The 22,835-nt window shown below is 41.5% G+C and overlaps 2 protein-coding genes across 8 annotated transcripts in view; one reads left to right on the top strand and one right to left on the bottom strand.

Annotated features, from left to right (window-relative positions):
- GOLGA1 (golgin A1) overlaps nt 1-20,713 on the top strand; it is a 23,786-nt gene extending 3,073 nt beyond the window's left edge. For 2 of the 7 annotated variants that reach the window (XM_052815893.1, XM_052815894.1), the window contains exons 3-23: nt 96-186; nt 1,590-1,664; nt 2,157-2,254; nt 2,798-2,830; nt 3,589-3,717; nt 4,022-4,191; nt 4,592-4,703; nt 4,827-4,922; nt 5,140-5,265; nt 6,419-6,514; nt 6,967-7,062; nt 7,329-7,481; nt 7,713-7,808; nt 8,512-8,601; nt 9,849-9,951; nt 10,818-10,975; nt 11,452-11,613; nt 12,134-12,193; nt 13,011-13,181; nt 14,145-14,231; nt 15,108-17,673. In XM_052815893.1, the coding sequence (XP_052671853.1) occupies nt 96-186; nt 1,590-1,664; nt 2,157-2,254; nt 2,798-2,830; nt 3,589-3,717; nt 4,022-4,191; nt 4,592-4,703; nt 4,827-4,922; nt 5,140-5,265; nt 6,419-6,514; nt 6,967-7,062; nt 7,329-7,481; nt 7,713-7,808; nt 8,512-8,601; nt 9,849-9,951; nt 10,818-10,975; nt 11,452-11,613; nt 12,134-12,193; nt 13,011-13,181; nt 14,145-14,231; nt 15,108-15,188 (2,283 nt within the window). In that variant the 3' untranslated portion in view covers nt 15,189-17,673. Of the gene's footprint in view, nt 1-95; nt 187-1,589; nt 1,665-2,156; nt 2,255-2,797; nt 2,831-3,156; nt 3,176-3,588; nt 3,718-4,021; nt 4,192-4,591; nt 4,704-4,826; nt 4,923-5,139; nt 5,266-6,418; nt 6,515-6,966; nt 7,063-7,328; nt 7,482-7,712; nt 7,809-8,511; nt 8,602-9,848; nt 9,952-10,817; nt 10,976-11,451; nt 11,614-12,133; nt 12,194-13,010; nt 13,182-14,144; nt 14,232-15,107; nt 17,674-17,696; nt 17,786-20,217 lie in introns of those variants that run through there. The other 5 variants (XR_008239428.1, XR_008239427.1, XM_052815895.1 and 2 more) reach the window with 5 other exon arrangements.
- Nucleotides 18,534-22,835, bottom strand: ARPC5L (actin related protein 2/3 complex subunit 5 like). The gene is made up of 4 exons (XM_052815914.1): nt 22,641-22,835; nt 22,233-22,305; nt 21,706-21,882; nt 18,534-19,102 (listed from the first exon to the last, which is right to left on the bottom strand). Exons 1-4 carry the CDS (start codon nt 22,781-22,783, stop codon nt 19,040-19,042), a joined length of 456 nt encoding a protein of 151 aa, XP_052671874.1. The 5' UTR covers nt 22,784-22,835; the 3' UTR covers nt 18,534-19,039.

Here is a 22,835-nt window from a genome sequence, read left to right as displayed (position 1 = left end):
TAGGTGGGATACTGTGTGTTATCATGGAGTTAGTATATAGCAGGATTGCTTTTTATAAATTTTGTAAGTTACATGAGTGTTGTTTTTCTACCAAGGCTTCTGATGGAAGCAGCTCTAGAGAGGATCTTTCATCCCAGTTGTTCAGAAGAAATGAACAAATAAGAAAGCTGGAGGTCAAGCTGTCTGGTATGTGTCTTGATACATATAAAACCCTATTAATTTAGGAAATACTTTCCTTTGAACTTAAGTGGTTTAATTTATTAAAAATACATGGGTTTAGGTTTTTTCGAAAATTGATTTGTAACAACCTTGTTGATTGTCATCTAGGTAGCATCTAGTATCACTGATTTTTTATAAAGATGACTGACTCTTTTCTGCTGATTGCACAACACATTTATGTGATTCTTTTGAACAGCTGGGATACCTTTCTGTCCCCATGCTTCAAATAGTGCCTTTCCCAGCTTTTATTTTATTTACTCTGTGTACGTAATGGTTTGTTTCTCTTAGGATCTAAGCTTTCTGATGTTGACAGTAACATGGTGCCATCCTTAAAGAAGTGAACTTTGAAATGAAGAAAAAGCAAAGGATTCAACATAAAACAGTGTTGAGGCTTTTTTTCTTTCCAAGATAATACCTACTGTAAAGCTGTGGTAAGGGCTTTGCTCTGACACTGCTTTCCATGCCTATTGTATGGAGTGGATCAGAGACTAGACTAAACTGTGTTATGCTGCTGCTTCCCAAAGGCCTTGGAAAATAAGGAAAGGTTATAGCCAGCTCAGGATTATTTTAATTTATTCTGGAGACTTATCAGGCTCCTGTTCAGTTCAAGAAAATATAGGATTCAAAAATGATTTCACATTGCACTTTGAAAGGGCAAAGTGTTCACCTCTTTGAATAAGGTAAACTCAAAAGTGCTGGTTGGGGCTTAGTATGAGTGGAGGCTCTAAGTATCAAGAGGCTTGTGCAAGCAGCCCAATCAGTAAGTAAATCCTCCTTTCCATTGTACGTAAACTTCTCCAAAGTGTGTGTGTATTTTCTTCTGGTTTTTTTTTTTATATCTCCTTCCTTGTCAGTTCTGCTTGGTAGGCGTGGTAGTAGTAAGAGTGCGAGATTGTTAGCCCAGTGGGAGCACCAGTCAGGGCTTAGCCTCAGAGATACTGTGTGACTTGAACAGTGAGCAGCGTGGAACAAGGATGCAAGCATCTGTGAACTGCCCCATCCTTGCATCCTCCAATGAGAGAGACCTTTCCTAAACAGAGTTAAATAGATCACTGTTCTTAAATGAAGTAAAAAGTGGGGATAGTTCTTCATTCTCTGGTACTGCCCTTCTTGTATAACAAGCACACCTAGGACAAGTCCTCCTGTTTGTACCAACCATTTACCCTATGGACAGTACAGAACTATTTACTTGTGTTCATTGTTATGGTCACCCAAGATTTCCTCAGCAGGAATGATTTTCTGATTAAGAAAATCATTGTCATTTTCCACTCATCCTTTTTTCTTTTTTTTTTTTTTTTTTCCCCCCCCTAAAAATTTCCTTCCCCAATGTCTGTTCATTCCTGGTCTGTGCGTCTCCTTCCTCACACAAGATTATGCTGATCAGATCCGAAACTTGCAGAAGATAAAAGAGAAGCTTGAAAATGCATTAGAAAAGCATCAGGATTGTACGTACTTTTCTTTTTCCTTTTTTTTTAAGTTGAAAATTGTTATGGTTGGAAGAAAACGGGTTTGATGTACAGATGTTTTAATCATTTCCTTTCAAACTGTGTACCTCTAGGCTGCAGAGAATTAGAACACAAGTTCTTGCCTTGTTTACAGCGTAAAAAGCAGCAGTAGTTTGTTGGCTGTTGAACAAAGTTGTTGTTATACTCCTTTTGCCAAATTTGGGGCTGATATGCAGGAGGGACCTTTCTGAAACCTACAGCTTTGTTGTAATCCAGTGAGGAACGCTGTTTCTATCTTCTGTTATTTCTGGCATTTGTCCAGTGTGCAAGCAGTGTGAGGTAATAAGTGGCACAGCGTTAGTCCTAAAGAGTCAAGATGGGGCTAATTACTTGAGGAAGAAGCTCTTTAAAGTTATAAATAACTTAAAGAAAATTGAGAAGCAATTTTAAAAAAATGAGTTTTTAATATAGCTGGTGATTCTCTGTTGATAGCCTCCATGAGGAAGTTTCAGGAACAGAATGAAGCTCACCAGGCAAGTCGAGCCAAGATGGCTGAAGGAATGGCTTTGGCCTTAGAAAAAAAGGACCAGGTAACAGAGCTTGAACAACTCAACTTTGGACTGTCTGTGGAGATCTGAGTGCATGACCTTGATGCTTTAAGCAGGTGTCGCCATTAATTAAAATAGTTATTCAGCATTGTGTATGCTTAGCGTGCCAGTGTTGAGGAAAGAAAAGAGTGTTAAGTTCAAATGCCAGAAATGGTGTAGGACTTGTCATTGTTCTGACTGTTCTGTTTCTAAAAAGAGCCCACAACAATTTCTAATGAAATTAAATGAAATGAAATTAAGCTTGCACTTGGGTTTGGTAAGATTCAATTGCAGCAGACCTGTTGCTTTTATTTTATTTTGCTTGCATAAAGCTTATGTATTCAGGTGGCATAAATGATTCCTCAGCCTTTATATATTAAAACACTAGCTGGTACTTTCCCTTTGCTGATTATTTTTTTAATCATTACCACAACTTAGTATCTCTGTTAACAATACAATTTTTTTTTTTTTTACCATAAATGCTGTCCTTGAAAGTCTACAAATTGATTTTGATTTTTTTTTTTTTCTCCTTTCTTACTTGTTCAGGAGTGGATAGAAAAACTGGGTCAAGTTGAAAAGGTAATTAACCTTTGGCTTTTTTTGTTTTGGTTTTTGTTTTTTTTTTTTAATGTTTCTGTGTAGTGTATTTGCAAACACCAGCCTGCACACTTCCTACAACTCAATTCTGTTCAGCCCTTTTTATTATTTGATCTTTGTTCAATGGGAGAGGCCAAACATTTGCTTTTGTTACCAGCCCCAGAGCTTCAGGAGATATTTCTGGAATTGTTTTTCAGTGGGGAAGTAAAGAATGATGGCTTGCGATGAGAAAGATGTACTTCTGTAAGGTGGAACAATAGTTTCCTTTATTACAGAGGAGGCAGCTGGGATGCAGAAGGAGGTAGTGACTTCGTCTGAGATCTTGCAGTAGGTCATCTGTTTCATAAAATAAACTATTTGGTAGGGATTTTTTTAATACAGGCTTTCAGTCTTGTAGTTGTTCCAGCTGTTTAGCTTAGTCTATTTTAAAGTATCTCTGATTATGAAGACATTAAACATGCTACTGTTTGCTGTCCATTTTTAAGAGTTCAGTTAGGTGATCATTGGCTGCATTATAATGAATATGGATTTTTTTTGAGATTTTTGAAGTTCGGTAATTTGCTCCACATTGCCTACTGCGACATGAATGTGAAAGAGTTTCTAGTTCTATATATGGCACCATGAGAGAGCCTTATGGCTGCAAGACAAGATTCCTTTCCCAGAATTTAACTAAACTCCCATTGACTTGAAATGACCATACAGATATTCTTGGATTCCTTTTGTTTTTGTTGGTTTATCAGGAAAAAAAAATGCTTGAAGCACAGTTACAAGAAATGAAGGAGCAGAGTTTGAACTTTTTTCAAAAAAGAGATGAAATTGATGAACTGGAGGGCTTTCAACAGCAGGAAATTGCCAAAGTTAAACACATGGTAAGATTTTTTTAAAGCTTTTTTTTTTTTCTTTCCTAAAATTTATGTTAGAGTACCAAGTTAGTGGTAGCTCTGCATTAATTTTTTTGGCCTTTAGGCTCGTATACAGTCTTGGTCAGTGTCAAAATCTCAGCAGTAGGTACATGCATACAATATTACATAGTTTATTTCAACAGTGACCTTTCTGGGAGTTATCTCATTTAATTCAACTCATAACTTAATAAAAAGGACAAGTTTCAATGAGAAGGCTTTATCAGTATTACTGGGTCATCTTTATTGTCTAAGATAACATTCTAATATTCAGCTTTTGAAAAAGGAAGAAACTCTGAGCAAAACAGAGCAGGAACTAGAGGCGTGCACTCGAGAACTAACCCACGCTAAAGAGGTGCTTCAGGATGCAAGCAACGAGTCATCAGGCCTAAGGAAAGATCTTCAAGAATTGCAGCAGCAGTTCTTGGAGCTAGAGGCACAGAGGTATGGATGTGGTGTTCCATGAGGAGCAGTGTATGCATTTCCCCTATACTTTCACTTCGTGCCCAGCTCTGCCTTTTTGGGAGAGTTTATATATGTAGTGAGTTGACTGAATAATTGCTTCTGGTACGCTGATGTGGATGTAAATGCCAAGTTCATGTTTCTTTTCAAGCCAATTAAAGTAGAACTTGTTTAGGGTTTTGTAAGCATGTTACGATTTCTTTTTTTCATAGTTGGAATGCTTAACTGTCACTTTTTTTGGAAAATGTATAATCAAGCAGTGGCTGGTTTTAGGACAAGAAAATCTTGTTGCTTAGTTCATTTTCATAAGTAGCAGAATTATCTGCTAAAAATTATTTTTCTGGAACAGTATGTCACTTTTTTTTATTCTCTTTCTGTGAAGAGATGAACTAATGACAGCTGAGACAAATGCAGAAAATAAGATCACTGCTCTGGAGTTAAGAGAACAGGAGCTACAAACTGTCATTCAGCAGCTTTCTGTAGACTTGCAAAATGTAAGTTTGAGTTAAGTGAGATTTGATTCAAAGAGCCCCTTGTCTGCAGAAGTTAGATTAGATATCAGTTATGTGTTTTTGGAAATCTAAGTTTCAAAGCAAGTAATTTCTCAAAATTTTTAGGCTCGAATTGCTGGTTCTGGTTGTGAGAAGAGACTGGAAATGTTACAGGTGGAGCATGAATCTCTGAAGGTGGAATATGAACAACACAAGCAAAAGGTTAAGTGTTTTCAGATGCATCTGCTGTTGGCTGGTGTCAAGGTGTACATTTGGGTAATGCACTGTGAGCTTGAAATTTGGTGTCTAGAAAGTGTTTTGGGATCATATTGTCTTTCCAAATAAGACTTTTCTCTTTCTAATGGCTTAAAGTCAAACCACGATGGATTAGCTGAAGGGTTCACTACAAAAAACATGCTGTGATTTCTTGTTCTCACAGATGACTTTTGAATTTGCTGAGAGAAATAAACTTACCGAACAGTTGCAGGAAAAAGTGTCTTCCTTGGAAAAAAAGCTAGAAAGAAATCTTTCAGGAGATGAACATGTGCAGGAGCTACTCAAAGAGGTAATTATACATTTATAGACTGCTTAAAGGTGCAATCTTAGTGAGATTTTTTTCTTTTTTAGGACATATATTACTTCTCATACATGGAAAGAATATATGATGATGTAATGCAGGCACATTTGTCCCTTCAGTGTATATTGGCACGCTGTCTATGCTGGACAGAATTGTGTGGGTGTCTACATTGAGCCTGTTCATGTAGATATTGCACAGCTGTCTTTATTGGTCTTCCTGCATTGTCTGTTTAGGCAATGCATCTGACTGCTTAGAAGCAAAAGAGCAGCTTTTTAACATTTCCACAGGAGGTAGAACAACTTGGGAGTTTTATTGGTTAATCCTTACAGTGAACACTTTTCCTTGTTCTTCATCTTCTATTACCATGCCTTGCAAGGCACTGGGACAGGGAGGGGAACTGTTTTTGCACATAGGTGTTTGAACAGAATGTTGTATACTGAAAGCTTGAGCCTCAGAAGTGTTAAGAAACAGCTGAAAAGAGAAAGAACTTAGCTTTGGTTAATGTCCTTTCTTTCATTACTTCATCTTTTTCTCAAGCACTGATGCTCCTGTTCAGAATCAGCTTGGAGCAGTGCTTCCCCAGCTGGGTCTTGGGGAGACAAGGGAAGGTATGCTCTTCCTTGGTCAGGCTTACCTACAAGGTACATCAGCTCAGTGTTGCTGTGATAAAAGAGCTTGGCTTAGTAAACTCGAGCCAGTTTAAAGTCCATGGAGGGGTAGTAAAACATTTCAAAAGTAACTACCATAATTAGCAAATGTTTTACCTTGTTTGTTTGTGTATTTGCTGTGATGCAGGGGAAGTTAAGCTTTCAAAAAAAATTTTTTTTAATCCCTTAAACTTGGCCTGGGTTAGAAAATTACAACTTAGCTGCTGATTAGAGTTTACATCTGGATTGTGACAGGATGTCAGTGAATTTCCCATTCTTAATGATGTCATCCCCAGGGCAACATGATCTACAGAGGCCCTATGCAGTAGCATCAAACTTGCTGGCTCCCAAGAGCAAAGCTGCATTGCACATCAAAATAACTGTTCCATTTTAGTTTGACCCTATTAATGAAATAAAAAGAAAAATCTTAATTGAGAAACCCCACTTATCTCTTTGTCCATCCTTCCTCCTGTTCAACTCAATGTAATCTTCAGAAAGCTACTCTTGAGCAAAAACTGGATGAAACCAGGCAGCAGGTACTAACAGACAGAACGCATCACACTGAGACTGTGAACCGGTTGGAAACACAGGTAAGTATTTTTTTTATTTCACTACAAATTCCCACTGTTTCCAGCATCTTTATGTCCTATACCTCCTCCCCTCACTGCACTTGTGCTCTCAGCCAAAGGCGAGACTGTATGTCACATTTAGTCTTGAAAGGAAAGTCTTAATTGATCAACGTCTCTGGTCATCTCCTCACCTGCAGTGGTGGAGAAGGGCCTAGAGGTTATGAAGTTAGAGATTTCATGCATATCTTCCCTATCATAAGAAACAACTAGCTGAAGTGCAGGCATTGCTGGGCAGTAGTGGTATGGTGAAGAGTTTTAAAAGCAGTGTGTATCAAGTAGGCAGTCCTCTGAACTGTGTGGTTTCATGGTTCTAATGTTTACTTTCCCCTACTGGGTCATCCCACATTCTGTATATTTTTTCTAATAACACAGATGACATTGGATCAGGAATTTAATGTATGGTTATATTTTAGAATAAAGAACTGGAACAAAAACTACAGATTGCAACAGAAGCATTGAAAAAGAGCGAAGAAGCAGCTGCTGAGCAGGATCTGAAGATCCAGAAGTTGGTGAGTACCCTGCATGATGTTTTCACTGACCAGTAGCAGATCAGTCTTCAGCATCTCCAGAGACACTCACTTCTCTGTGTTTTGTTACTCAAGTATTTTCTTGCTCTTTATCCCCTAAACTAGTGTCAGTATATGAGTACATGATGCTGCTCCCAAAGGAATAGTGTTGCTTCAGTTTGAGTGTGTGTCTCATGGAATGGTGTCCGATTCTTGTCAGAGCTTTAAAATACCGTTTTATTAATGTAGTGTTCTTTATTTCTCTTAAGCAAACTGATCTAGAGGATGAAAGAAGTAAACTACAGCAACAGATTTTAAGTGAGAAACAGCAGTATGATCGGAAAGTTACTGGGCTGGAGTCCCACATTGCTGCTCTTGAAACAGCTTGGGAATTTGATAAAACAGCTACTCAGCACAAGATCGTAAGTACAGAAACTGTTAAGTGGGCCATGTGGGTCTTCACAAAATGGTTTTAACACAGCTTGTAGACCTTGCATATTGTCCGAATGTTCTTATTCAGCACTCCTAGCATTATAATAGAAGATCTCATACTTCGAAAAGCTAAATATGAACAAAGCATTTGATGACTTTAATTGTTTAAACAAAGCATTAGAATAATTGTACTTGGTATTTAAGCGATCTTTATTTTACAGAGCCAGTTGGAAAAGGAAAAGGAAAATCTTAATGGAAGCAGAGAAGAGTATGAGAGCTCTTTAAAAAAACAGGAGTCTGAATTGAACAGGTTAAAGGTAAGGCCTTAATTGGTTAGTGACGTTGGTTAAATACAGAGCTGTTTGAGAAACAGTTAATGGCAAAGTGTATTACGTTCTCAGTACTTGGAGTCACACTACATTCAGGTTGCAGGTACTTAACAGCTGTAAATCATCTTTGGTACTCAGTAGAAATGTATTTGAGGAGCATTACAAATGGCTGATCCTTTTCTGAAGCAGAATGCTTGGGTCTGCCTAAATGAGGCAGGAATAATACATTCCCCTATTGTCAGGCCTGAAGAGCTTTTAAGTCCTGTTAGCAGTAATGAATACAGAATAGTTCAACATCAAATTCCACTCATAGCATTCAAAACAAGAGTTAAAAACTTAAGTTGGTCAGGTATTTACAGCTTATACTCAGTCTTTTGACTGTAATTTTACTGTTGAAAGTTTTTTTTCTGTAGCTACTCTTAGATGCACAATTGGAATAGAGATCAGTTGTAGGAAGGAGCTACTTCATTGTAATAGAGACTTCAAGCTAAAAGATCTTTTAAGCATTGGATATGTTTGGCTCCTTGCATCAGTTCTGTGTTGCTCTTGCATGTGCAGGTAGCAGCAGTGCAGTAAAACAGAACAGTAACTCATTTGGAAGCGTAGTTGCTAATGAATTTGGGTTTAAAGATGAGAGACTGACTTGATTTTAGTTGTCTTGAGTAACCTCTGAATTACTTTTGGTTTGCAGAATGAATTGAGCAGCAGAGAGACTGTCAGTGTTGAAATTGCCAAAGCATTGGAAGAAGCACGAAAACAGAGAGAGGAATTACAACAGCAGGTTGGTTAATACCAACGGTCTAAAATATTTGGGTGCTCCCCACCTTGCACAGACCAGACTAGATTTGGACTTAATTTTCATAACAGTGAGGAACATGAGTCAGAATCATATCCTCAGCATGCAAGACAGCAGTGGTTGCCTCAGTGAACTTGAACCTTAAGGGTGTCTATGTAAATGCCTGCACAAGAATGTAATCAACATAGGTGAGTTATTCCATTGGAAGAATGTAAAATGCTGCTGACTGCAAAGTTAAGGATATTGATAAGTTTGTAGGCTCAAGAGTTACGGCAAGTTGTGGCAGTTGAATATGAACAACTGAGGGGAAGACCAGGTAGTAGCAAGTGAATACATTTGCTCAGAATTAAGGTGACTGGTATTTCGGAGCCCTTTAAATCTGTAAGATGATGTGTAGTCCCAGTAGGTCAGCCATCTTGAGCCATTGACTAGTTGGCAGTTTGTTTTAAGGAAACGTATTCCTTCAGTTGTTTGATATAAACACTGAAAGGAACATCTTTGTCCTTCAGCAGTTCTAAAATTGTAAATTTCCTCATAGGGAGGAGGTTGTATCCAGTATCCAAATGTAAATTCTAGGTAGTCTTGTTTTCCTCTTCTTTTATTAAAAATGGTCACGGTGGATAATGTGGACTTGTGTTTCTTTAAGCTGGGAACTGCCAACTGAGCAGGTTTGACCAAATTTCGTCCGATCTTTTGGTTTCTTTATTCTTCTGGGACTGCTGTAGATCTGTGCTTGCTTGGTCCACTTGTATGTGAAAGGGGTATAAGGCAATCTCTGGTTTTGCTCAGTGGCTGTTTTACAGCTGCCACCTGCTGGTTATGAGGCAATCTGTAATTATGGCACAGAGTTTATCAGAAGTGAAGTGTCTTTTAGCTCTTACAGCACATTGACTTCAGTGCTTTTTAATGAGGTCAACATTGTAGAGGTGATGTCTTCTGTGAGTCTCTGGACAGATCACAGACATCCACATTGTATTATCTGTAACACTAATGCTGCACAAACCACTTTTTCAAGGTGTTGTATTGCCTAGCACAGAACTCAGGCAGCCCCTGCCAGTTGTAGATACCAGCCACTGCCTTTGTCACTGATACAGGAGTTCTTCTCCAGTCCTTCCCACAAAAAAAAAAGAAACAAAAGAAAAATTTCTGAACTTCTGAGGTATGTTGAAATCTTTCAATGCCCTCTTCTAGTTTTATATCTAATGATTTTTGTTTGTTTGCCTGCTTTGAAGGTTTCACATCTGGCTTCCTTAATAAAGGAAAAAGACCAGCTGATTGATGAAAAAAGTGATATGCTTCTAAAACAGAAGGAAGAACTAAACCAACTCAGTCAAGGTTAGACCAAACGAGTCTACTGTATCCCAGACAGCTTTATCTAAGTACAGTCTCTAGTTCTGGGCTTGCCTGATAGATTGTAATAATCCTAGATTTCTCTTCCATGTTTAATCTGTTAGAATTTTCAAAATCTTGTATCCTTCAGCAACAATCGGACAATCTCTCTACTGTGTCCTTAAAAACAAAACCACTTTTTAAAATCAAAGTCTTACGTTTCTACACCATAAAATAACAAATCTTGCTGTACTTTTTGTAAATTATTGTTGTGCGCAAAACATGAAATAAATTATACAGATCAAAACCTGCTACTTCGTTGCACCACTTTAAAAACTGCACTTGCTTGAAAGATTATGTACATTTTAAAAAGCAGCTGCAAACTTGTATTCCACAGTCCTACTAAAAAACGTAGTCATCTTCATTCAGTTCCTAACCCCACCATGTTTCTCTTGTCTGTTGCCGTTATTTACAAAGGGAACAACACTGTAGCCTCCTGTTGCATGCACCATTCCATTGGCTGGCCATGTGTCGGTAGCCATTCGTGCTCGCAGCTCAGCCCCAAGTGTTCCTGTGCAGCCACAGCACAAGTCACACAGACTTTTGATGGTGTCTTTTAGAGCAGGTCTAATTGATAGTTATGTTGTTAAGTATTAAAATCACCCTGACTTTCAGACGGTTAGGCTGCTCCTTTGCAAAAACATGCATGTGCGCTCAGGTGGCTTAAATTCCATCGTCTTTTCTGTCTTTATGACAGAGCAAGGCAGAAAGTTCAGAATTTACTATCACTAACTAGCTTCATTTAAGAAAAATAATTAGAAACTCCCATTTGGTTCAGTAGACTGATACTAAGCAGGTCTCGCCTTTCTCAGATCATGAAGCTGTCTTGCTGCAAATGCATCAGTTGCAGTCTGACATAGAAACAAGTAATAGCCGAGCAGTGGAGAAAGAAGAAATGGCAAGAAAGGAAATTGATGAACTGAAGTTGCAGATGCAGGAGTGCCTGTTGGCCAGAGAACACGAGAAAAATGTGAGTGCGGTTGCAAATCTGATCTGTTCAGACTTCTCCGGAAAATAAGTAGGTGTGCAAGAGACCCCCTGTTCTGTCATGCCTGGTGATACGTGCTTGGAGCTGTTTACTCTGACAACTTGCTTGTGACCTGAAACACCAGCAGTGTAGACCACCATTATTTTTTGTTCACTGTCTTCCTAAAGAAAGCTGTTTCCAGTCAGATCTGTGACTGGTTTGTGAAAGACAACCCCTTATTTTATTTGACTCATAAAATGCCTTGGGAGAACCATTATGAAACCAATGAGACAGAGACCCAAAAGTAATAAGCAGGCCAGGGAGAGATGTAGCCAACTAGGTAGCCACTAATGCTTTCTGTTTAAAAAAGCAGCCCCCCCCGAAACAACAACCAAAAAGAAGTCTAGCTTTCTTCCTGGGGAGTGTTCATGGTTTGCAAATGTCATGTTATCTCTCCAATTCACTCTTCATTTTTGTAGGTTTCAGAACTAGAGGAATCAACGAAAGCCTTGAACAACAAGCGTTTCCATTCTCCAGAAAACCATGTGGTGGAACAGAATGGAGAGGTAGCGGCTGCAGACGTCATTCAACTTCAGAAGGATAACAGAGAGCTGGAACAGCAAATTGCTGAGAAAAACAAGGTGAACTGAAACAGCAGAAATGGCTGTTAGTCTTACCCCTTTTAATTAGGAAGCTGAATAATTGGTGCTGCCCATGCTGCAGCCTTAGGACAACAGGCTTACCAAAATGGCAGATCCAGTTTGAATCCAGTATTCTGTGAGTAAATTTTTTTACTCTGGATTGTTCAAGGATCTAGGAACAGTGGATAAAAACTGCGGCCAGCATCGTAGGAATCCTTATCTCTTTTGGAGGAAAGATGCACCAAATGATACCATTTACAGCTTTCTTGCAGAGCCCTTTTGTGTGAATTCAGGTCACTTCTACTGTGCTGTCACACGAAAGGCCAAGTATACTGTCACAGGCCTGCTAATGTGTGCAGCTAGAAAGGCAAGACATGCGGGTTGCTTCTTCAGAGCTGTCAACGTTGTTTAATGTTGTTTCATTCATTACACTTGTTTATCATGGGTTTTTCCAGATACCTGTCAGTAAAAATGTGTCTTGACAATACTGTATTAACACTATCCTTTGCTGTGCTTACAGATGATAAAGCAGCTACAGCAAAGAATGACAGAACTCAAGAAAACCCTCCAGAAAGAGTTGGTAAGGGTTATATTTTTTCAGTCTCTTCAGGTGGCACTTACTGACAGTTACTTGCACTACTAATTGCAAAAGCTTAACTGCTAGCTAGAGTGTAATTTTTTTACTAGGGATGTCTGAAGTTCCCTTGTGTTTGCAGGCAGATCAGTGAACCCTTAAATTAAGGAAGTGCATTATTCTGGATCATTTATTGAATGGATGGTGTGACAGGTAGCCATCACCACTCAGCCCTTGCAACGGAGAATTTTAGCTACAGAAGACCTGTGTTTGGTGATCTTGGGCATTTAATGCATTTCTGAGGTTTGATTGCTACTGAGCTGCCATTCAGCTAAGTTTTACCATAGGACTCATGTCTGCCCCAGGGAAAGCTCCCCTTTAATCCCTTTTACAATAGTTTTCCTCTCCTAAGAAAAAATTCTTCTATTTAAAAAAAAATCAAAGGAGGTTTTAAATTCGTTATTTTTGTTCTGAGCTTGAAAATTGTTTTGGAGAAAGCCCACATTTGAAAGGCGCAGAGCAGGTTAGTGATAAAAGAAAATTATCAGGTGATAGTTTCTACCATGGAACCAATTCCATGCTGGTTTGGGTAATGTACATGTAACGCTAACAGCAGCTAGCTTCTGTCTTAGAGTCTAGGGAGAGGTGAAGACACTTCTGTGCTGTGATCCCATGAAGGATGAGAAGCTTGTCCTGTTGATGCCCAGGTTGTACCCACCTTGTGGATACAAGCCCTCTGTGTTTGATATCTCAGACCTGGATCCTCTCCCAGTGTCAAGCTGACAGAGTCTACAATGTACTTCCTCTTTTCTTTTTTTTTTAGAAAATAAGGCCTGACAGTGAGGTACCTGAAGTACGTGAAAAAGCAAATTCTGAAGTGCCTAATGCTTCTGTGACTGTCACAAACAACTCTGATTTAAATGACTCAAGGGAGATAAACTTTGAATACCTTAAACATGTTGTACTAAAATTCATGTCCTGCCGGGAATCTGAGGTAAAGATGTACACTTACCTTCTCTTTTTAAGTCTGTCTTTCTCTAGAAACTGCCACCTGTTACCTGCTAAGGACACTTCTATGCCAATTCCATACTTCTTACACTTAAAAAGTTGTTGACTGATCCAGCACAATGAAGCAAAATAGCTAACAGTGATATGTTTGAAAGTACAGATTACTATTATGAACTAAATGAAAGGGAAATGTGAATTTTTAAGAGGTAGTTATGTCTGGAAGTTAAAGATTTGAAGCTATAAGACATCCCTCTGCGCTACTCTAAAAAGTGTATGGAATATGTAGTTAAGAGTGGTTGTTCATTTAAGACAGCAAAAAAACCCCAAGAAAAGACATAAACCACTTGCTGTTGATCTGTAAGAGGTAATTCCTTCTGCATTTGAAGCTCCTTCACGTTCTCCACGTTGTGTCAAAAAAGTTAAAGGTAAAAAAGTTATGCCAACAATATACTTAATTGCAAGTCAGTGGCTAAGATCAAGAAATAATTCTGCAACTCCATTGTATCCAGAGTGCTTGACTCCTTTACTAACTCCACATTGTGTGCCCCATTTAGAATATTAGTACTACAGAGTTAATATAAAGTGTATATTTAAAATGCCATGATTCTTTCCACTCTACGTGCTGGTTTGATCAACTTTTCAAAGCTTAAAAAAACTAGGATGCCACAAGAGCCAAGCTTCTTCTCTAACTAGGCTCCCCATTTGTCGTCTTTCCCGCAAATATGCAAACCAGTGTTAAAGAACAGAAAGCCAGGAAACACAAACAGAAGTAAGGTATAGGCCATCCTAGTCTATTGGAACTGGGGATAACGGCAGGCTGCTGGTTTGCTCTTTGCGGTTGTGACTAAAAAGTCTGTGACCAAAGCCACAGAAAAACTGTGCTGCACTGCAGTCCAGAATGTAGAGCCCGAGAGCATCATAAGCAACAAAATACTGTGGTTTCTTTCAGGCATTCCATCTAATTAAAGCTGTATCTGTGTTACTGAATTTTTCACAAGAGGAAGAAAACATGCTTAAAGAAACTTTGGAGTACAAGGTAAGGGTTCTGTTCCATTTGTAGTCTTTAACGGGACTTCCAGCAGATGGAATGAAAACTCTTAGATGCTGGGAGATCATGAAAAGTATCTTCTCCAAATGTTAGCTACAATAATAAACGTAATTTATTATTAAAATGTTAGCTAATCACATACATACATGTTGGAATTTGTCCATTTCAGTGAGGGAAGTAGCAACTTTCCAGTGCTTCAGTGAATGAGTAACAGCATAGTTTTGCCAGTGGACTCTGTCCGTGGAGGGAAGCTAGAAGCTCCTTGCCTGGAGTACAGTCAGATATTTAAAAGCAGGAAGCCAGATTCTGGGTTTGTCATTTTGACATTGGGCTTAGACACCTAGATCTGTTTCTCCTTTCCATTGCATAAAATGAGATCTCCTGCATGTCCCTGGCTATGTGGTTATTAGTGAGTGTTCATAAATGAGTGCTGCCTCAGTTCCTTCCGTGTCCTGCATTCATCTCTGCAGTCAGTAAGCTGGACGTGTTCAGTCTACTTATGATTGCAGCTGGGGGAGATTTTCTCGCCATCTTGTTAAGGGAACAGTTTAATACTAGATTGACTAAAGGTACTGTGTTTAAATGACTGTAGATTTGTGATTTGTCATTATTTTAAAGGAAATATATTAAGTGTAATCTTCAGTCATCTTCACTTGTGGAAAGTGGATGCTGTTTCTTCCAGATTGGATTGTGTGAAGCTATCTTCACTTCTTCAGTCTGAAGTTTGCAGCATTCCGTTTTATAAATAGTTATTTCCATCAAATGATGGGGAGATGCCTCTGTGCCATATTCTTTCTTTTTCAAATCTTCAGCTTCTTAGAAGTGTGAACCTAGCATAATGTGTATTGTGCTTTTCTGTCCTAGATGTCGTGGTTTGGGTCAAAGCCATCTCCCAAAGGCAGTATCCGGCCATCTATCTCGAGCCCAAGGACACTGTGGCCTTAAGGGAACCTGAAAATGGACAGTCAGCATCTAGCCACTTTTTTCTGTGAAAAGAACGCTGAACACACTAATTCAGGTGTGTCTTAATCACTGTCATTGCAGTATTTTGTACAAGAACTTTTGACACTGTTTACAAAACTAATACTGTGCAAGGAGAAATTTTCACTACAAACTGAAACACCTCTTCTGGGTTGGATTCGGGGACCATTGTCTCGATGGTCTCTTAATGGAAGTCAGCTCCTTGTGCTCATCAGTCTTGTTTTCTTGGCACCAAAGGGTAATGTTAACCTCGCTAATACCGGTGCTGGCAGTTCAAGCTTCTAACGCGTGCATCTGTTGTGATGGTGATTCCAGCTTCTGTTACAGAGTGCTAGAGTTGAGTAACTCTAGGCACAGTAAAGCTTCCTGGTCTTGCTGTGGAAAGCAAGCAATGAAAAAAAAATGTTGGCAGTACTGTATTGAGTTTTTGATGGTTTGAAAAGCCTTTCAAAGAACAGGAGCAGGAGCTTTAACCAAAAAAGAAATCTGCCTTGCCTATAACAATACTGACATAACTAATAGTTTGCATTTTTTCATATCACTGTGTAATTTAAGGTGCATATATCCTGGCCTGCAGTCCTGAAGGCTGCATGTTGATGATGATTATTTAATTTGAGAGCACAACTTTAGAGTTGTCTGATTTTACTTTTCTTAAAGAAAAATAATAATTAAAATGGTCTTAATTATAGTACCTAATACTCAGTCGCCTTTAAAACTAATCTGTTAGCCTGTACCATAGGTTGTTAGCATTGGGAAGAAGGGATAGTAAACCATTTTAAATTTTTAAAGCTGAATTCCAGATATTGTAAATGCACACTGAGAATACCTTTTATTTTAAAAAAAAAAAAAATCTAGTGACGAAGGGTGAAGAATATTGGTACTAAACGCATTGATTTTTTTTTTTTTCTCTTCCAAGTCTGCTAGCAACAAATCTTTATAACCAGTATCCGCCTCTTTGGTTGTGGTTTTCTGTATTTCAAATATTGATGCTTAAAAACTGTTATGAACAGTGGGCTGTTAACTGTGTTCTAACTACATGGTAAGAGAAATGCTGTTCATGAGGTTTTTGTTTTTGAGGGCAAAATTCAACTCTTAATGAATAAATCTGGTTCCAGCAGCTTGCTTTCCTTCCCCGCTTAAGAAAAGGGGACCAAGGTGGCACTTGCCTCACAGAGTAGTAATACAATTTTGCCTGTAGTTATAACACCACTGCGAAACCTACATGAAAATGAGAAGCAGCAGTAAGTCTGACTTCTTAAAAACGGCACATATTTTCAAAAAACTACATATCTGTGGAATTGGATGAGCAGGCTGCAATTCTGGTAATTCTCTTACAAGGAGGTTTGTGTTACTAACAGTAATTTTATTAAATATATTTGAGAAAATTCCGGCTATCCTGTAGTGGAGATAGGGTCACTGTTCAGGTTTTTAACTTTGCTAACAGGGGTCTGAATGACCTTAGTGGTGGCAGTCGATGATGTAGTGTTAAGAGTTACAGCATGTGAGCTGCTCCCTGCTTCCATGCACACTTGGGCTGCGGTAAAGATGAAAGTATCCTTCCACATGAGGTCAGTTATCAGAGTGGTAAATGTGCTGCAATTCTTTACCCTGCCTGGTCTCCCCAGTTTTTGTTGATCAGTCATATCCCAGACACAGGTATTTGCAGTAGCTATTACCTTGGCACAAGCGACACTCCTCAGTTTAGAGCTAGGTTGTATTTATTTGAAGTTAAGAAAACCAAAAGGATTTTTTAGTACGCTAAAGCTTGTCCAAACGCAGTCTTTAGTAACCTGATCCATGGCACTTAACGGTAGCATACAGAAGTTTATGGGAAGAGTACAACTCTGCTCTAGTATGAAAATAGACAATCAAAAAGTGGGTTTATATCAGTTACTCCTCTGCTGAAACAAAGTGGGGGCAGGATAACCCTGTTGGTTCTGGGAAGCTTTTATTCTCTAAGGTCTTTTTCTGTAGAATGTCCCTTTGCCCTGGCCTATTTCTGTGGGACCCGAGAGCAGGGGACAGGATTCCCTCTACTCACGCTGATGCCTGCTGAATGACTAATTGGTTTATGTTGATCCTGGCTTGAAAGGTTACTGCTGAACAGTAAGAAAAGCAGTACAGGCAGCCTGGAATAAAGAGTGACAAAATAAAACGTGAGATTATATATTCACTAACACAACTTCAATTTAAGATCCCAAAGCTCATACAGGATCAACTTAACCATAAACTAGTTCTCAAGTGTTGAATTTTCTTTAGATATCAGAGCAAGAACGGTGTGTATACATATATATTAAAAAGCTAATGCACTTTCCCTTGTATAAAAACAGTGGTATACATAATCCTTTCTATGGCCATTGGATTTCTTTCCTTCTATGCTGTAAATATGGATTGTATTATGAAACACTATGAAATTTGTGGTGCAATACATTTTGGATCAAAACCCTAATCTTGATTTCTTTCTCTTTATAGTTCTGGTTATCTCTCTCCACTGGGATGCTATAGCTATTTAAAATTGAGAGAATTTTAAAGCATGAAACAAATGCCACCTTTTGCCCAGGGTAGGAATGGGTGTGTCAGCCATGTAATTAAGGCCTCCACTTCTCATAGGGAGTTATGCCAGGAATGAGGCGGAGTGCTTCTGCCTCCTAAAATCATCTCTCACCAGGGACAGCTGCGGCTGCACTTTTAGCAGCTGATAAAAAAAAAAAAAAAAAAAAAAAATGGTGCAGGGCCTCCTTGAGCAGCTGCTTGACTTGGAGTATGCTCATTTGTGCTGAAAGGAAGGCTCCTTCCTGGCAGATAACCCTGCCAGACTCAGGGCGCACACCGCCAACCGCGACCCAGAGGGATGCTGTACAACCTCACTGCTCTTGCCAAGGGTGCTGTAACTGACAGTGGAGACAGCAATGGTTTTGAGTAGTTGTGCTCTGTCGGGACAAATCATCTGTGCATACTGACTTGAAGCAGCTCCTTTTGCTGTACTTAAGTAAGTCCTTCAGAAGGCGAGGACGCACTAAAACATAAATAATAGGTTCTGCAGTATTTTCTTGACTTTCTAGGATGGACAAGAATATAAACATCAAATCATGGGTGATTATGCATTATACTTGCTGCATCTTAGAAGCCTTGATTGGAACAGCTGAGCTTGGTCTCACTCCAGCCAGCATAGAACAAAATCTGTAAATAGTTGGAGTTAAGAGCATTCATACAAAGGTGGACACTTAACTTAGAACTGGTGTACTGCTGGCCTGCTTTTCAGTAAGTGTCAGACTTAACGATTTAGTGAAAAATAAATTACTTCACTCATGTGATCCAAGAACTTTATTGATGCAGCAGGCACTTTACACTGAAACCAACCCCATAGTCCAACTAGTCCTTCAACTGTACGTACAAAACTCTCGTTCTAATGAACACTTCTCCTGCCCGTAAGCTGTCGGGATCTTGCATCTGCCAAGGACATAGCTACCTCTTAAATAAGCAGTACACACAGGATCTTGTATCACCACACTTCGATAAAGCAGCATCTGAAAAATACCTGTTTGCTTACAGTAATAGGAGGCAGGAGTGTGCTGTCTCTCTGCCTTTTAAAGAAGGGATCAGGAGGATGTCTTGGCTCCTGTATTTGATAGTCGGAATATGCAGGAATACCTTTACTCTTCCCCCACCTTTAAGGTTAAAAGCATTCCAAGAGGAGGTTTCCATAGTATTTCAGTAGATTGCAATCTCTAATAAAGATGGACCAGCGTCATTTCAGCTAATTCCTTCTTCTGAGTCCAAAACTGAGCGTCGTCTTGGTTCAAGTTAATAGTCTTTTAAACAGTCTTTCTTGCTGTAAGAACTCTTACTATGGAACCTAGTCCACCTACTGCTAATGCCTGTGGGGATGGGAAAAGGAGAGAGGTTACACAGAGTCACTGCATCATGCAAGCCAGCTACTGTGTCGCACGTAAAAGAACAAACAATTAAGATGCCTTTTAAGTGTTTAATAACGGAAGAGTATGTGGCTCTTCTCCAAAAACTTACTTTTCACACATAGGCAGCTTGGGCTGTTGCACCCCTTTTTTGCTCTTGCATCTTTAAAACAGTTAATTGGAGAAAATCTGTTTGCTTTCTCTAGCACATGCAGACATTAAAGACATTTTAAGTCGTTTCATTTAGGTACTGAACCGTATTGTGCAGTGTCAGGTTTCCATGACGAAACTGCATTCCCCCCACCAGGCTGCGAGGCCAGGCAGTGGTGCTTCTCTCCACACAACTGCTCCAGCACACAAAGCACTCGCACAGACGGGTTCGCCCACGCAGCCCAAGACCACAGCACAACTCTTTACGCTGGCTGCTACCACCAGAACAGGAAATACAGTTCTTGGGTTGTTCCACCTCTCTGTGTCTCTGCAGGTGCCTTCTGCCCTGCTGACGCCTTTACCTTCCTGCAGTGGCGAGTTCTACACTAGCACACTGACTCCTCTTTGCTCTGTGTGCTCTGAATGATTTAGGCTGACAGTTAAAAGGCTAATGGGGGAGCTCAGACCTGAACTCAGATCCTTGCTTGTTCTGATCTTGGGAAGTTTGTGGCTCACTTCTCTGTAAATATAGATGGGAGTGATCTTTGACTCAAATTACTGCAGTATGTACATAGTAACATTCTATAAATGTACTTAGTGACATAAGAACCAAGGGACTGAAGGGTAGACAAAACCAAATACAGTAATTTAGTGACCTATATACCACTAAATCTGAAGGGAAAAATTACATTCTCCAAAATCTAACTATCTTTCGGATCTAGAGAAGGATACCAATGTTGCATGTCATTGATGATGCAGAATGTCTCACCTCCCATATCCCTGAGTGGGAAAGGAGGAAGAGCTCGTTTCAGTTTCATTTGCATCCCTCAATGTAAATAACATATCCTTCTAAAGTCTAGAAGATGATGGATGTGATTATGAAAAATATTAAAGCTGACTGCTCAAAACGAGGTGTGTTTACTTTGCAGACATAATTCAAATACAGCCCAGTGGGTATTACAATGTATGAAAGGAGAGCAGTGATCAACAGTACGAGACACCTCACTGTCCTTAGGAGACATGAATGCAAAGCGTCCACTCGGAGCTACCTGCACGCGCTGCACGCATGTAAACGTTCCCGAGTTGCCAGACCTGATATACAGGGGGATGACAGCCCTTTCCCAGAGGACAGACTGGTACTACTACTGAGCAGCTGACTCCTCTCTGAGCAAGCCACACGTCTTACCGGTAGTGCCAAAAAGCAGAATGCAACCAAGGTTTTAAACTCTGCCCAGCCTACTTCAGACCTGCCTTGTTCCTTTCAAAACAAAGACGACAAAATGCTTTACATGTGCCTACATGCTCTGAGCACTGTCATCTTTCCAGTCAGGGTGGTGTTGTGTAACATTACACACTGGGAGCACCCACCCATGGTTAGCTGAAAACAGTCTCCAGTGGAAACAGCAACAGAAAGAAAAAGAAAAATCAAGCAGAAACATGTTCTTTGCTGTCCTGAGAAATTCCCTCCTGCTCCCCTGTCAAGGTTCTGCAAAGCCGGTGACAGCTGCTAATAGCTGGAGTCACTCTACACAAGTTCTGTCTTTACGTATCACGGGAAAAAAACCCGTACTCTGTGAAAATGACAGCAGCACTAACAGCAGGCTGCACTGCTACAGTGCTGGTGGTACAGGGAGCTGCAGCATTCCTAGGGATCATTTCTCCTAGGAGGAGCACTGACAGCCAGCGCCGCAGCTAAAACCCCTGCAGTGGGGGTAGACTCCCCCGGATTCCTGCCTGGGGGCAGTGGCACCCAGCAGCTGCTTCCCGTGCCTCACCCTGTCACAGCCTCACCCTGTCACAGCGGGAATGTTCAACAGTCAGCAGACGAACACATCCTGCCCTCCCTGTCTCACAACAGGCATGCCACAGAAACAGGAAAGGACCACTCCGGATCCCAGTGGGATCTTTTTGGAGATCTCGGAGGTCTCTCCTGTGCAAACCAAAGAGGTTTGCTAAATCCTGTTACGAAGCTGTGACATGTATGCTGCTAGCAGCGCTCAACTGATGAAAGCTGCCAGACCCAAGCCAGCCTGAGCACCCCCTCGGCCAAATACTCGGCTACAAAGGAACAATGCCAGCTACCCCCTTCAACCACCCACACCTCCGCTCCCAGATCTTCCTCCTTGGTGGGGCCACTGCACTCCTTAGACGCAGAAGAAAGCGCAATGCTTCCTCCAGCAGACGCTGCCCTACCACAGGTCTCGCCTCTCCCCCTGGCTGAGGGAAAGGTTTGAAATACGAGTAAAGGCTTAATGAGTCTGAGCTCAAGGAGACCAAAGATAAAAGGAAACGCCAGTTACTGTGCTCCTCGGGGTGAGCCCCCCACCATCACCAGCTTCTCTTGCAGGCCCTCTGGCGAAAGCACCAACAGGGTCCCTGCGGAGCGTGGCCGAGCCAAGAGAGCACCAAACACGTACCTTTTCATGCCACTGAAGTAATATTGCACTGCTATTTTCTGTTGGCTTTTCGAATCCTTTATAAATGTACTTCATTAACAAGTCAATGCCATTTCTGTCCAAGGAATTCACCGCTTGTTCTATTTCACTGCTTTTAAAAGACGTGAGGACTTTAAGCATGGTTCCCTGGGCCTGCTCCTGCGAAGACAAGGAAAGGAGAATAACGTGAGAACCAGCAAAGCTGGAAACGATCCCAAGACTTCTGGTGGTGTTCGACGAGGTGCGTTCGGAGGGCCGGCGGCTGCGCTAAAGGCCGGCTTATTTCTGCAAGCAAGCCGGTGAGCGTTCTTCACTTGGGGTCTCGGGAGCGAGGACAAGGACGGGGCGGCCACGCGGGGATCGCCTAGGCAGAAACCGCGGCGCCTTGCCGTATCGCTCGTTAACAGCGAGCTGTCGGGTGCTGCTGATCGATCTCCGGGCGACGCCGCCGTCGCTTCGAAGCTGCCCGGCGACCCCGGCAGCCCTGCCCGCGCCCCAGCCCCGGTCACCTTCATCGCCTGGTTCTTGCTGTTGACGGGAGAGCTCCGCAGGGCGCTGTGGAAGGCTCGCAGCGCGTCCCCTGTGCAGGGCACGAGTCAAGGACTCAAACCGGCGGCTCCGCGCCACGCCTCGAGCCTCGTTAACGCTGACGGATTTTGCGTTTCGTAACGCCGACCGAAACTTTTCCTTTTTCCGCGGCCGGTTACCGGCCCGCTGCCGAGGGTTCGGGAGCGAAGCGCTTCGCCGGCCGCTTCCCCCGCCCCGGCCGCCCGGGATCCGGCTGCGAGCGCTCGGTCACGGGCGAGGGCCGCGGGGCCCGGGGCTCCGCTCGGGGCTGGGGGGGCGGCAGGGCCGAGGTCGCCGCCGCCGCCGCCCGGGCCCGCCGCCCGCCCTCCCGGCCCGCTCCCAAAGGATATTGCCTCAGCAGCGCCTCCACCTCGGGGCCGGCGTCGGTCTCGGCCGCCGCCGCCGCCTCGTCGGGCTCCTCCACGAAGCGGTTCTCGTCGTACTGGTCGATGTCGAGGCGGCGGAAGCGGGAGGAGAGCGTGCTCCGCGCCATGCCGCCGCCGCCGCCGCCGGGCCCCCCACCCCGACCCGCCCCGGGCCGGAAC

This window comes from Harpia harpyja, chromosome 19, assembly GCF_026419915.1.
Source record: "Harpia harpyja isolate bHarHar1 chromosome 19, bHarHar1 primary haplotype, whole genome shotgun sequence".
NCBI lineage: Eukaryota > Metazoa > Chordata > Aves > Accipitriformes > Accipitridae > Harpia > Harpia harpyja.
Note: the sequence above shows the minus strand (reverse complement) of the source record. Positions and strands in the feature narration are given on the sequence as shown.

Excerpts from the sequence above, each read along its gene's own strand:
- ARPC5L (XM_052815914.1), bottom strand. The coding sequence starts at position 22,783 with ATGGCGCGGAGCACGCTCTCCTCCCGCTTCCGCCGCCTCGACATCGAC. Across the intron at positions 22,306-22,640 it reads GTGGAGGCGCTGCTGAGGCA|AGGGGACGCGCTGCGAGCCT; the intron begins ATATCCTTTGGG and ends CGTGCCCTGCAC. Across the intron at positions 21,883-22,232 it reads GCAAGAACCAGGCGATGAAG|GAGCAGGCCCAGGGAACCAT; the intron begins GTGACCGGGGCT and ends TTGTCTTCGCAG.